General features: G+C 43.2%; 1 protein-coding gene across 2 annotated transcripts in view; it reads right to left on the bottom strand.

Moving 5' to 3' along the window:
- The window catches only part of PARP8 (poly(ADP-ribose) polymerase family member 8), a 261740-nt gene that overhangs the window by 142646 nt on the left and 105904 nt on the right, over positions 1-13190 (bottom strand). For both annotated transcript variants that reach the window (XM_066602737.1, XM_066602738.1), the window contains one exon: positions 4522-4559. In XM_066602737.1, the coding sequence (XP_066458834.1) occupies positions 4522-4559 (38 nt within the window). The remainder of the gene's footprint in view (positions 1-4521; positions 4560-13190) is intronic.

The following is a 13190-nucleotide window of genomic DNA, read 5'->3' on the forward strand; positions in this document are numbered from 1 at the left end:
GACAGCTTTCTGGCTCCCCAGCAAGACTGTGTCACCGCTCCCCAGTCAAGGCTGAGTCGGCGGGAGCACTGTAAAAGGATGGTGAGGGAGTACGTAGCCGATCACACGACCGTCCTCGGTGACGCCTCTGCCCCCTACAACTACTGGGTGTCGAAGCTGGACACGTGGCCTGAACTCGCGCTGTATGCCCTGGAGGTGCTTGCTTGTCCTGCGGCTAGCGTCTTGTCAGAGAGGGTGTTTAGTGCGGCTGGGGGAATCATCACAGATAAGCGTACCCGCCTGTCAACCGACAGTGCCGACAGGCTTACACTCATCAAGATGAACAAAGCCTGGATTTCACCAGACTTCTCTTCTCCACCAGCGGACAGCAGCGATACCTAAACAATATGTAGGCTGCACCCGCGGATGGAAGCATTGTTCTCTATCACCATCAAAAACGTGGACCTTTTAGCTTCATCAATCTGTGTATAATATTCATGCTCCTCCTCCTGCTCCTCCTCCTGAAACCTGACGTAATCACGCTGAACGGGCAATTTTTCTTAGGCCCACAAGGCTCAGTCATATAATTTTTGTAAACAATTTTTATACGTTTCAATGCTCATTAAAGCGTTGAAACTTTCACCTGAACCAATTTTTATTTTAACTGGGCTGCCTCCAGGCCTAGTTACAAATTAAGCCACATTAACCAAAGCGATTAATGGGTTTCACCTGCCCTCTTGGTTGGGCATGGGCAATTTTTCTGACGTACATTAGTACTGTTGGTACACAAATTTTTTGGGGCCCTCGCCTACAGTGTAATCCAATTAATTTTTGCCCACCTGCATTAAAGCTGACGTTACATCAGCTGTGCTGGGCACTGCAATGGGATATATTTATGTACCGCCGGTGGGTTCCAGGGAGCCACCCATGCTGTGGGTCCACACGGAGTTGTAACTGCATGTGTCTACTTCTAAAGAACCCCAGTCTGACTGGGGCATGCAGTGTGGGCCGAAGCCCACCTGCATTTAACATGACATTACCTCAGCTGTGATGGGCGATGCAATGGGATATATTTATATACCGCCGGTGGCTTCCTGGCACCCACCCATGCTGTGGGTCCACAGGAGGTTGTAACTGCATGTGTCCACTTCTAAAGAACCCCAGTCTGACTGGGGCATGCAGTGTGGGCCGAAGCCCACCTGCATTTAATCGGACGTTACCTCAGCTGTGATGGGCACTGCAATGGGATACATTTATGTACAGCCGGTGGGTTCCAGGGAGCCACCCATGCTGTGGGTGCACACGGAATTCCCATTGCGGAGTTGTACCTGCCTGTGACTATTTATAAAAAAACGCGGTCTGACTGGGGCATGCAGACACCTTGACAGAATGAATAGTGTGTGGCACATAGGTTCCCCATTGCTATGCCCACGTGTGCAGCTCCTGATAGCGGTGGCACAGGATTATATTTCTCATTGCTTCTGTACAGCATTGTGGGCTATCGCCCCGCCCCTTTTAAAGAGGGTCGCTGCCTAGCCGTGCCAACCCTCTGCAGTGTGTGCCTGCGGTTCCTCCTCATGGCAGACGCACTTATAAATAGACATGAGGGTGGTGTGGCATGAGTGCAGCTGAAGGCTGCGCAGGGACACTTTGGTGTGCGCTGTGGACACTGGGTCGTGCGGGGGGGGGGGGGGTTGGGCAGCATGTAACCCAGGAGAAGTGGCAGCGGAGTGTCATGCAGGCAGTGATTGTGCTTTGTTGGAGGTAGTGTGGTGCTTAGCTAAGGTATGCATTGCTAATGAGGGGGGGGGGGGGCACTCTTGCCGCTATTGTGGCTTAATAGTGGGACCTGGGAACTTGAGATGCAGCCCAACATGTAGCCCCTCACCTTCCCTATCCGTTTCTGTGTCGTTCCCATCACTTTCTTGAATTGCCCAGATTTTCACAAATGAAAACCTTAGCGAGCATCGGCGATATACAAAAATGCTCGGGTCGCCCATTGACTTCAATGGGGTTTGTTACTCGAAACGAACCCTCGAGCATCGCGATAATTTCGTCCCGAGTAACGAGCACCCGAGCATTTTGGTGCTCGCTCATCTCTAGTAAACATGTATTTACACAAAAATTTGTGACTTTTTCGCCTTCTGTGCTAAACCTGCCACTTTTTGAAAAAGTGAGTGAGGCTTGTTGGGAGGGGGCGTGGTCGCCAGTTTATGCATAATTTACTCCAGAAGCTGGTGTAAATCATACCAGACATTTATGCCAGGTCAGACCTGGCGTAGTTTTTTGTCTAGGTGCACCAAGGTGCCAGGGGTGGACCTGATACATAAAGAAGCATGCGCCTCTTCATGTAGTCGGTGCATAGTGTGCCTCGGAAAACTTGGCTAAGCCAAATGAAGCAAGAAGATCATCTGGCCAGGTGGACCTAAGGGGGATGGAATCGCCCCCAGCCTACATCCACCTGGTGCTGCCCTACAAGCTGGTGGCTTGCAAACTATGCAACCACACAGGTCACATGTAGCTAAAGCCAACCTTGACCGCAGCATCTAAATGGTTTTAGGTGAAGGGGGCTCAACAATGGCCTCCAGGTTGATTTTTTTAATGTGACAAGAATGACCGGCGAGAGCTGCCTGTGATTGGCTGAGCACCTCAGCCAATCACATTTAGCTCTTTCAGCAGGCAGGGATTTTAAATCCCCGCCTGCTGATAGATGAGCAGCACAGAGCAGGGGACAGCAGGAGAAGACGCGGCTAAGCCCCGGCAGCAGAAGCAAGGGGAGTATTTTTTTTTTTTGTTTTTTAAACCACTTTTACTTGATTTTCAGGGAAGGGCTTATATTTAAAGCCCTTCCCTGAAATCAATTGCTGGCAGCAGAATCCTCTACCGCAGCTGACATGTGTGACAGCTGCGGTAGAGAATTGAAGAATTTCTCTGCTGCCTCTGCCACAGATGTGGCAGATGTAGCAGCAGGGATATCTTTATACTAGCGGGGATGACAGAAACATCTGCCGCATTCTTCATCCCCGCAGGGGTCATGGCAGCGGCGGACAGGTAAGTATATTTTTTATTTTTTTTACACTAAAATTTTTGATTTTTATGGAAGGGCTTATATGTAAAGCCCTTCCCTGAAAAAGAATGCAGGGGTGCCGGCAGACCACTGTTTTCAATGAAGCCGTCGGCAGCAGCCACAGCTCTATTGAAAAAAATGCACCGACCTGCAGTAGCGCGTGTTTTTGCACGTACATGGGAGCGCACCTATGTATGCACCTGTATGTGCGCAAAAACACTCTTGTGTGAAGCCACCTTTAGGGCTCTTCTGTGTGCTGTCAGTGTATTTCCTGCACATAGACCCATTATAGCCACTTATGCTATTCAAATGGGCATTTTTCATACAGAACAATGGCCTGTGTCAGGAAAATCACAGCATGTCCTATTCTGGACCGTATCATGGATCAGAATCGGACACGCAATGTTCTCTGTCCGTGGGTATCAAGCAGCACACAGACATGTGTCCATGTGCTGTCTGATACAAATTGCGCCCGAGAATCTCGTCCACAGCTCAAATATGCCAGTGTGAATGGGCTCTTAGGGTTACTTCATATATAGCGTAAATGCTGTGGAATTTCCACTGTGGATTTTGCTGCAGAAAGCCACAACAATTACAGTACCAGCCATGTGGAGGAAATTTCTAAAATCTCTTGAATGGAGAGGGGAAAATTTCCCAATGAATCCCCCCCAAAGCATACTTATTAATGCTGCAGATTACCTTGAAATGTAAGGGTTAAAATCCACAGCAGACCCGCAACAAAAACTGTGGCAAACTCCACACCATTTAGGTGCATATTTGGCCACTTCAGATTTCCAACATATGTGCTAAAGGTTTTCTGCTGTAAGAAAGCTCATCGCAGATTCGGGCTTTGTAACCATTTTTAGTAATAGAAGCCTCTCTGTAGCCCCAAATAGCAATTGTGGTCCCCTTTGTGGCGCCACATAGTAATAGGGACCCCTGTATGTCCTAGTTAGTAAAAAAAAAAACCTCTGTGCCCCCACTTAGTACTAGTTGAGCCTACATAGCAAAATAATCCTCTTGGTGCCCCGGCTTTGTAATAGGCCCTTTGAGTCTTAGTGCATGTTTAAAGTCTGACCCTTGTTTCTTCAATCTTCCCCTTTCTTGACTTTGGCACTCACTGTACGCTGAGGACAGAAGCTAGGAGGAGGGAAGAGTGAAGAATCTCTGCTTTGGAAGACTGCACAGACTCAACCTGTCAGCCACTGTGTGAGTTCATATTACTGAATTTAACCCCTTCCACTTACAGCATTTTTAGGAGCAGGGCCAAGCAGCACCCCCACATCTTAGTGGAGTGATGCGCCCTGTGCAGTCACACACCCTGAAGGCCGGCTTTGATCTCCAGTGTACAGTATGGACATTAGGCTGACCCTGCTATGGGATACATAAAACCTTCCACAAACAGCCGGTACATAATGACAACATAATGTAATTAGTGCAGGTATACTGTAAGTGAAAACAAAAAGATACTTTACCTGGGTAATCCTCAGAGACATTCACAGAGTAAGCAACACTGTAACAAAAGAGAAAACAAAGTATTATTATCATACTACAATATTGTTTCCTGATATTCTTTCATGTTTGCTCGTTACACATAGATGTGCAAAATGTTTGACCTCAGAAAACAAACACATTAGGGGATTAAACTGTAATTAGATTGTTTGACTGACGGGCTCTTCGTAATATTACATATTGATTGAATGATGTGCTTGAACTAGAGCTTGTGATATACATTATAACTCAGCTTTTTAGTCCTCATTCTCAGGTCCGAGATTTACATCCTTTTCCTTAAGCTTAAATAGATGAACATGTTTGCACACGTTTTTGCGCACGTGAAACTCACGCCCGCAAATTGTGACTATTCTATGGCAGGTTTAAAAAAAATCAAGGGGAAAGGTACGACCCAGAGGACAACCCTTTGAAAATAAGCTACATTGCAGCGAGCCATTTTGCGCATTCGTTCGTCTGTTCAAGCCCTTAAGGGCTCGCTCACAAGGATGCATGTGCAACGCATTTTTCAGACATGTAATATGCACAGTATACAGCAAATATGCATGTGCATGCATATTTACTGCATATGTAAAATCCCTATAGCCTATATTGGGGCGTATTATGGTACATCCGCATGGGCGAGTTTTTCGCACGGGCTACATCCAATAGGAATATGGACAGGACTTGAGCGTAAAAACAACACATTGATTTCAATGTGTTTATTCACGTGAGCGTTTTTTCTCTTTCAGCGATGCTGCGAGATTGAAAAATCACTGCACCTCTTTTCTCGCATGCCCTGTGATTTGCAAGCGTGTGTGATTTTTACCATTGAACTATGAGAAGCACTTGCGATTTTTTTCACATGTATGAAAATCACAAGTACATAGATGCAATGCATTTTTTAAGCAAAAATGCATCACGCTTGCACCCAGAATTGAAAGTGTAAATGCGATAATATGCGCCAAAATGAGTCATAATACGCCAGCAGCATATGCCCATGTGACCAAGCCCTAAAGGTAGAATAAATGCAAATTTTAAAAGTAAAAGTAGCATCTACATATAGTACCAGCAATACTTAGTAATATGTTCTTAAAGAGCTATTTTGGGTCAAACTATTCGGTTTGGACCAGAATGGTAATTTCCTTGGATTTACCCCTTATTTTGGGCTTTAAGCATCAATTCCTGAACATAAATATATAAAATATGGTACACAAAATATGCTCTGTATCATTAAGGGGGTTTTATCATTACCACAAAAATGGGTCTGACATTTGCGTTAAGCATAAATTTAAAAAAATAGACTATACCCCCCTCTCTGCCCCAAAGCCAGCTTCCGGAGTAGCTGCTATGGCCAGTCAGACACTGCAGCTTCACTGTCCCAAACTCCTGACATCATGGCACCCAGGATGTGAGCACTGATGCTAGGAGTTCAGACGGTCACAATCACAGGCCACAGTGGTCACCTGACTTCTGCCGGCCATACACTCTAGAAGCCTGTGCCAAGAGGAGCTGCTCAGCTGCATCCCAGGGTCTTGAGAGAGGCGAGTATAGTTAATTTTTATTTTATTTTTATTATAATTTCTTTTTATTTTACGCTGGGCGTGCTCGGCTGCTATAAAACTTTTCGTGGTAGTTATAAAACATCTTTAAAGGAGTTGTACAGGATAAAAAACACAAGGCTGCATCATATAGGTATAGACGTAGCCATAATAACATTAAGCATGGGGGAGTCATCAAAGCCCATTGCAATAGAAAGAGAAGTAAAACACATAGTGTTGTGCTGGGGTGAGCTGGGAGAAGAACATAGGGCAAGCACATGCTATATAGGTAAAGGTAAAGTTCCCTGATGCAAGCACTGAGTCATGACCGACTCCTCAGGTGACGTTACATCATAACGTTTTCTTGGCAGACTGTTTTTACAGGACAGTTTGTCATTGCCTTCTCCAATCATCTTTTACCCCCGGCAAGCTGGGTACTTATTTTACCGACCTCGGAAGGATGAAAGCCTGAGTCAACCTTGAGCTAGCTACCTGAACCAAGCTGGGATTGAACCCACAATCTTCAAATTGTGAGCAAGAGCTTAGGACCGCATTCTGATGCCCTAACACTCTGTTATATACTGCAACTTAAAAGCCACCATTAAAATGGGCAGTAACTGTCATCCCCTGGGGGGTTACTCCAATGCTCACACACTAAATGACTTTTTAATATATTTCTTCTGACATGTCATCAATTAATTATTACATTAACCAATGAGTTCCTTTTATCTTAAAAGGGTTGGTCTAACACGCAAAACCCCTTTCACAATGCAGGAACAGTTGATCACTGTAGGTCCCGCTCTTGGTACCCCCAACATACAGTTGACATTGCCAGGGAAAGCTACGGCTGCTGCAGAGGAAATGTAGTTCTGATGAGGGCAGCAAACAGTCCGCTTGCAGAGCCGTTCTCGTTTTCAGCCATAGAAGGGGGTCATGAGTGGGGGACCCCTCTCTATGATGTTTATATTTCCAAATGGGGCATATGAACATGAGGTGCCATCTGGACAAAACCTCTTTAAAGGGGTTAAGTAACTAAAAGCAAGACAGCACTCCAGGAAGCAAAAAACAAACCAAAAAAAAAAACACGATAAAAAGGAAAGGACTCCCCTAGTGTAAACAGCCTAACCTCCTGGCAATGCATCACACCTGAGGTCCAAGAAGGCGTATAAATCCAAGTAACACAACACTTCATCAATAAAACATCCCAGAGGGAGAGCGCAGTGGAGAAAGCCCAAGAACCGCGGAGGTCTCGGTCATAAAGGCAGAGAGATATGCAAAAACGGAAATAAAATCCAGCGCTCAAAGTGTTGGTTAAGAAATCAATACTGCGCTCGCTTGATAGAACTTTGAAGTACTTTTTCATTTTATTTCTCTTTTTCAAGTTCAAGTTAAATCTGTTCTTAAAAAAAAGAACTGTTCTCCGAAACGCATTGCACTTTGTACCTTTTTTAAAATTAATTGTTTATTTCTGTTTTTGCATATCTCTTTGTCTTTAAAGGGGTTGACTGCCCTCTTTTCAACTGATGATCTATCCCCTCAAGACCACCATCCATCAGCTGACAGGGGACAATACAGAGATCTCTTCCATCATCTAGTTATACCCACGACTGTGACTGTAACAAGGGGGCATCGTCTACATCTAGAGGAAAGAAGGTTTCTACACCAACATAGAAGGGGGTTCTTTAGACTATGGAACTCTCTGCCTGAGGATGTGGTGATGCCAAACTCAATAAAAGAGTTCTAAAGGGGTCTGGATACCTTTGTTGAGCGATACAATATTATATGTTATATAATCATCAATAACTTATTAATAGCATGCGTGGAAACATCGCAAATGAGAATGAAACCATTGGAAATCACTTTTCAGTTACTCTCACATTGCGCGAAACTCACACAATTTTATCACAAGTCTGAAGGCAATCTTATAGAAATCACTGCTCCCTTCAATTTGTGGTTGTCAGGCATATTAGGTGGTGCGTTTTCACTAGTGGAGGCAAGGCTTACATCTGATCTCTTTTTGGGGGGAGGATCCTGCTGCAGTCACTTGTCTTACAGCCAGATATAGGTCTGGGGAAGGACTGATCTCCTGGGATCTCTAAGGAATTTACTGCATATGGACTGTGTATTACTCTGTAGGCACTACTTCTTCAGGTCTTTTATTGTTAGTGCATGTAGAGGATTCTATAAAGGATACAAAATCTCTTCTTTCCCTCCTATTGGACTTTCATTTCCCCTTGAAAACAAAGCCTGCTATAAGGATGAACACAAACAGCGGTACAAAGTAATTTCTCTATTTTCTGCTAACTGTTCATAGACATATAATTACTGCATTACTGATACTCAATGATTAGGTCAGAAGCACGGAAGAGGAGATATATTAGGCTTAATGGTGCTGTATAGTCAGTCTTATTAAAGGTTTGCAAGGCATTAAACATTTTATTGTGTGCACTGCTTAATGTGCGACTAGACACAAAAGAAATGATTGTCAAATCAATTCAATAGCCAAAAACATTACAGTCCCAGAAAACCCCTTCAACCCTTTCAAGACTAGAGATTTTTCATTTCTCTTTTCATGTTCTTGCCTTCTAAGAGCCATAACCTTTTTTTCCATCAATATAATGATGGTGCCACCTGTTTCTGGATGGCAGACAACTAAACAGTTAGAGCTGTTCATGCTTATTGAATGATCTGATGATCCTCTCCATTGGTTGTCTATCGAGGGAGTCCTGAGCCCGGTCACATTGTGTGCCCTCATGGATCAAATGGTCCCAACACTCAGAACGGACCCGGTGGCGGCAATTCATACGACCATCTAGCTTCTCACATCCCAATAATGCGCCCCTCTCAGACTCTGGTAACGGAGTGAAATCTCTTCTCTGCATCGTAGAGGCGTCTAGTGGTCAACAAGCTCTACACAAGTGGAAAAAGAGGTCACTACACACAAGTAGCCTCCGAGAGCCTTTTATAGGCCAAGGGTGGAACCACTTTTAGGGCCTCGGGTGACAAGACTGTTCATCTAATCACCACAACTCTAACCATGGCTTAACCTGCATTTTCTATTGGTACCATTTTAGGATATATATGACTTTTTAATCGCTTTTATTCAATTTTTCTTGATCAGAAAAAAATGTGCAGTTGTAGCACTATTTCTTTAACAATATTTACTATAAATAAAGAATAAATAATGCTATTTTTTTTTATTAGATCAGAATTTAATGGATGTGGCAATACCAATTATGTTTTTTTATTGTGTTAATTTTTTCATGTCTCTATTGGAAAAAGGTCTTTCTTTGAACTTTTAATATATTTTTAAATACTTGAAAATTTTTTTTTAATAAACTCCCTTTTATGCTCTCACTAGGGAAATTGAACTAGAAATGGTTTGATTGCCTTTGGAATATACTGCAATACTTCAGTACTTTTAATGTCAGCCTGTTAAACCCTGACACAGGCCTCAACAGGCAACAGGCAGGCCTTAACAAGCTAAAATCCATGGCAGGCCGGGGAGCATTCAGAAGGCCCACAGCTGCCTCGATAACTAAATGCCACTGATCTTGGAACATACAGGCCCCTCCCTCTGTCCAGCCATCTAAATGGCACAGTCAGCCTGCCCATGGAATCTAGATGATTAAATGGACAGAACTGAGATATCTTGAATCTGAAAGGTGCCAGCTGTATTTTAAAGTCAGCATGCGCCACGTGAGGCGTGAACTTGGCTCCAAGCCTACACCATACTAACCCCATACACAAGATTCCAGCAAAGGGTTAAGTTTTGACCGCCAGCTAACATTTGGCCATAGCATTTTTTGCTGAAAAATAACAAGAAACAAATGCCAGAGAAAGCAAGGTTTTTTCTTCCGGCATTTTTCCTAAAGATGTATAAAACTGCCCTTGCCATAAAATATTATGTACAAGCTCATACGCTGCAAGCCGAAAGAAATGTAGGTGACTGAGAGCTCTATAACAGAAAACACAATGACGTAAAGGGATTGTCTCGAAATTGAAGGGATAGGAGATAACTTTAGATTTTGGAACAACCCGTTAAAGCTTGTCTACTATCCACATGATAGGCGATAACAAGCATCTGATCGGTGAGGGTCTGACCGCTGGGAACCCTACTGATAACGAAATTGGGGGGTCCTGTATCCCCTTGAGCATGTCCATTGCTGCTCCATCCATCTCTATATATCTGGCAAAAAAATCTTGACTATCTCCAACTGTCTAACCGAGATGAATGTAGCAGCAGCATGCAAGCTTAGCCATCGCTCCATTCACATGGAGGTACATGGGATCCCCGTTCTCAAGATGAGCTGGAGCTCCATAAGCAGACTTAATCAGATATTTATCCTGTGCTTTGGGGAATCTTGGACAACCCCTTAATATAGGTGGAGATTCGTTTTTAAGCATTATTTTTCTATTTTCATTTTTGCCCCCCAGAACCATAACTTTTTTCATTTTCCATTGACATAGCTTAATGAGGGCTTGTTTTTTACAGGATGAGTTTTATTTTTTAATGGCACCATTCAATATAGCACATAATGTATAGAAAAACGTTAATTAGGGAGATATTTTTTGAGAATGCACCTTTTTTGATGGGGGTAGTTTTCACAGCATTCACAATACACTGAAAATGACAATATAAGCTTTGTTCTACGGGTCAGTATGATTACAGTTACATTTAACAAAGGGTTTTCTATTTTTATAAAGTAAATAAATAAAATTCTTGCCTTTCTTCATTTTTTTTCGTCAATTGGGCTGGGTAAGTGCTCATTTTTGCAGGATGAACTATAGTTTTTATTGGAACCATTTGAGAACCATTAACCTTTTTAATCACTTTTTATTCTAGTATCTTAAGAGCCAAGGTAACAAAAAAAATGCAATTCTGGCATTCTGTACTTGTTTTGCGGCCTCCACTGTGCGGATAAATATAATGATACAGAGCAATACTAAATATGTAGGTTTTTAACTGTTTAGATTTTTTATGGGAAACATGGGCAAAAATGTTTTTTTTACTTTTTAAATATTTTTTAATTTTTTTATTACTGTTAAAAAAAATCTTTATTAAATCTTTTTTTGCACTTTTACTTAGTCCCCACAGGGAAGTAGAGCCTGCAATCATTTGAACACTGTACTATATACTGCAGTACTTCAGTATTGCATTCTACAGTGATTTTTGACATTACCTATCAAGCCCTCCCATGGGCAGTGCTGGATAGTCATCTATGCATAGCAGCCCTGGTAGCCTTTAGTAGGCTGTGGGCTGCCACGCTAGCCCATCAACTCCCCCCGATAGCATTGCAGTGGGTGCATATGGGGTATTGGAAAGGGTCCACAACCTCTACGGCTTACTGTTTGGATGCACGGTCAGCCTTGGATGTGGCATCTAAACAGTTAACTGCCGCAATCATAACTAACTTTTCTCCGCCTGACATAAATTTACTATTTGGTAGTCGTGAAGGGGTTAAATGATGCCTACAGTGATTCTCTTCTGCCTTTACTTCTTATCTATAAGGATACATAGCTACTAGCTGGGCGAGAAAGAACCATTCAGGCTTGAACATGTTTGAATTATTGAATTATAAGAAAACTATGTTCGGGGTGAATTACTCTTTGTGGATCTTCCTCTTGCATTACAAAGAGTAAAACGCTACATTCACAATGTAAAAAGTCTTATGAAATAGACATAGCCAAGTCAAAACTATAAAACATGTCATGCCCATACTTGCTGCTAGAAGTGACATCATGGGCCAAGATTCCAGTGATCGGGAATGCGTCCAACCACATTAATGTAACTGCATCTCTCCACAAGTTACGTAAACTTCATCCTCAAAACAACCCTTGGAAATGTCATCTGTCAGCAAGGGGGCCACCACAAGCTACCTTCAGAGATACAAGACGAGGCCAAGCGGTTTCTTATTTCAGTCTGGTTTATTAAAAGAATACCAAATGTAGAAAATACAGAACAACTAATGATCCTCCTCCGCTCCTTTCATTCTTTCTGGTCTCATACAGAACTGAGAACTGCAGAACATATAGAGAATTCTTTGTATCCCAGGAAAGCATTCATTTTCCCTGACTCCTTCCCTCAAACCTTGGAGCTAGCTTGCCCCTGGCTATAAGGAAAATAGCTGCATCGTGAGCCCTTCCCGGTGATCTGCATGCAACAGAAGGGAGTATATGAAGCCCTGTCCCTCAATCATCTGCCAGACAAAAATTAAAGGGATCAGAAGGGAAGGAAAGGGGAATTTCCATTTTAATTTTGTAGCATATGCCATAAATGTCTGATAGAAAAGGGTCCAAGAGATGGGATCAGGAGAAAAAAAGGGAGTCCGGTGAGGCTTGTTTGTTGACTCTTGATTGGTGCACTCTTCATGGATTTCAAGGTAGAGGTGGTGAGTCTATCGTTCACGGCAACCTTCATTAAAAGGGTTGCATGAAAATCTTTTTTCACCTAGCCAAAGTGCTAAAAGCCTGGTTGGTGGGGGTCTCACCACTCCAGCTCCCACCAATCCCAAGAACAGTGGTCTCTTGTCCCCGTCTGTGCCTCACTGCTCCCCTTACAATGATGAGGAGATTGTATGGAGAAGCGGTCGCTCATGCACACTTCTGCTTCATTCATCTTCAAGAGGACTGCTGGAGATAGCCAAGCGCTTGTACTCATTGAAATAAATAGAGCAGTGCCATGTGTGTGCAACCAGTACTCCATTCAATCTCCACCTCATTGTGACCCCACAGTGACAAGAAGAGGGGGACACAGAGCCCCTGTTGTCTGGCTTAGTAGGGGTTTCAGCTGTGAGACTCCACCAATCAGAATTCTATCATCTATCCTACGGATGGGTGATAAAAGTTAGTTTTGTAATAACCCATTTAAAGTCTATGGGAGTTCCAGAAAGAAAGAGACTAGCAAATCGGCACTTATCTCTAACTATCATAGACTTTTCCATTTAAAGGGGTTGTCTAGTGATAAAAACATTTTTGAAAATTGGTCTCAGTTCTGTAAAAGAAAAAAACATAACCCATACTTACCTAATTTGATCCTCTGCTCCTTCCATCAGCACCCGCTTCCTCACTGGTCTTCACTTCCGGCTGCAGCAATGATGACATCCTGACAATGG

Source organism: Eleutherodactylus coqui, chromosome 5 (assembly GCF_035609145.1).
Source record: "Eleutherodactylus coqui strain aEleCoq1 chromosome 5, aEleCoq1.hap1, whole genome shotgun sequence".
NCBI classification, from domain to species: Eukaryota; Metazoa; Chordata; class Amphibia; order Anura; family Eleutherodactylidae; genus Eleutherodactylus; species Eleutherodactylus coqui.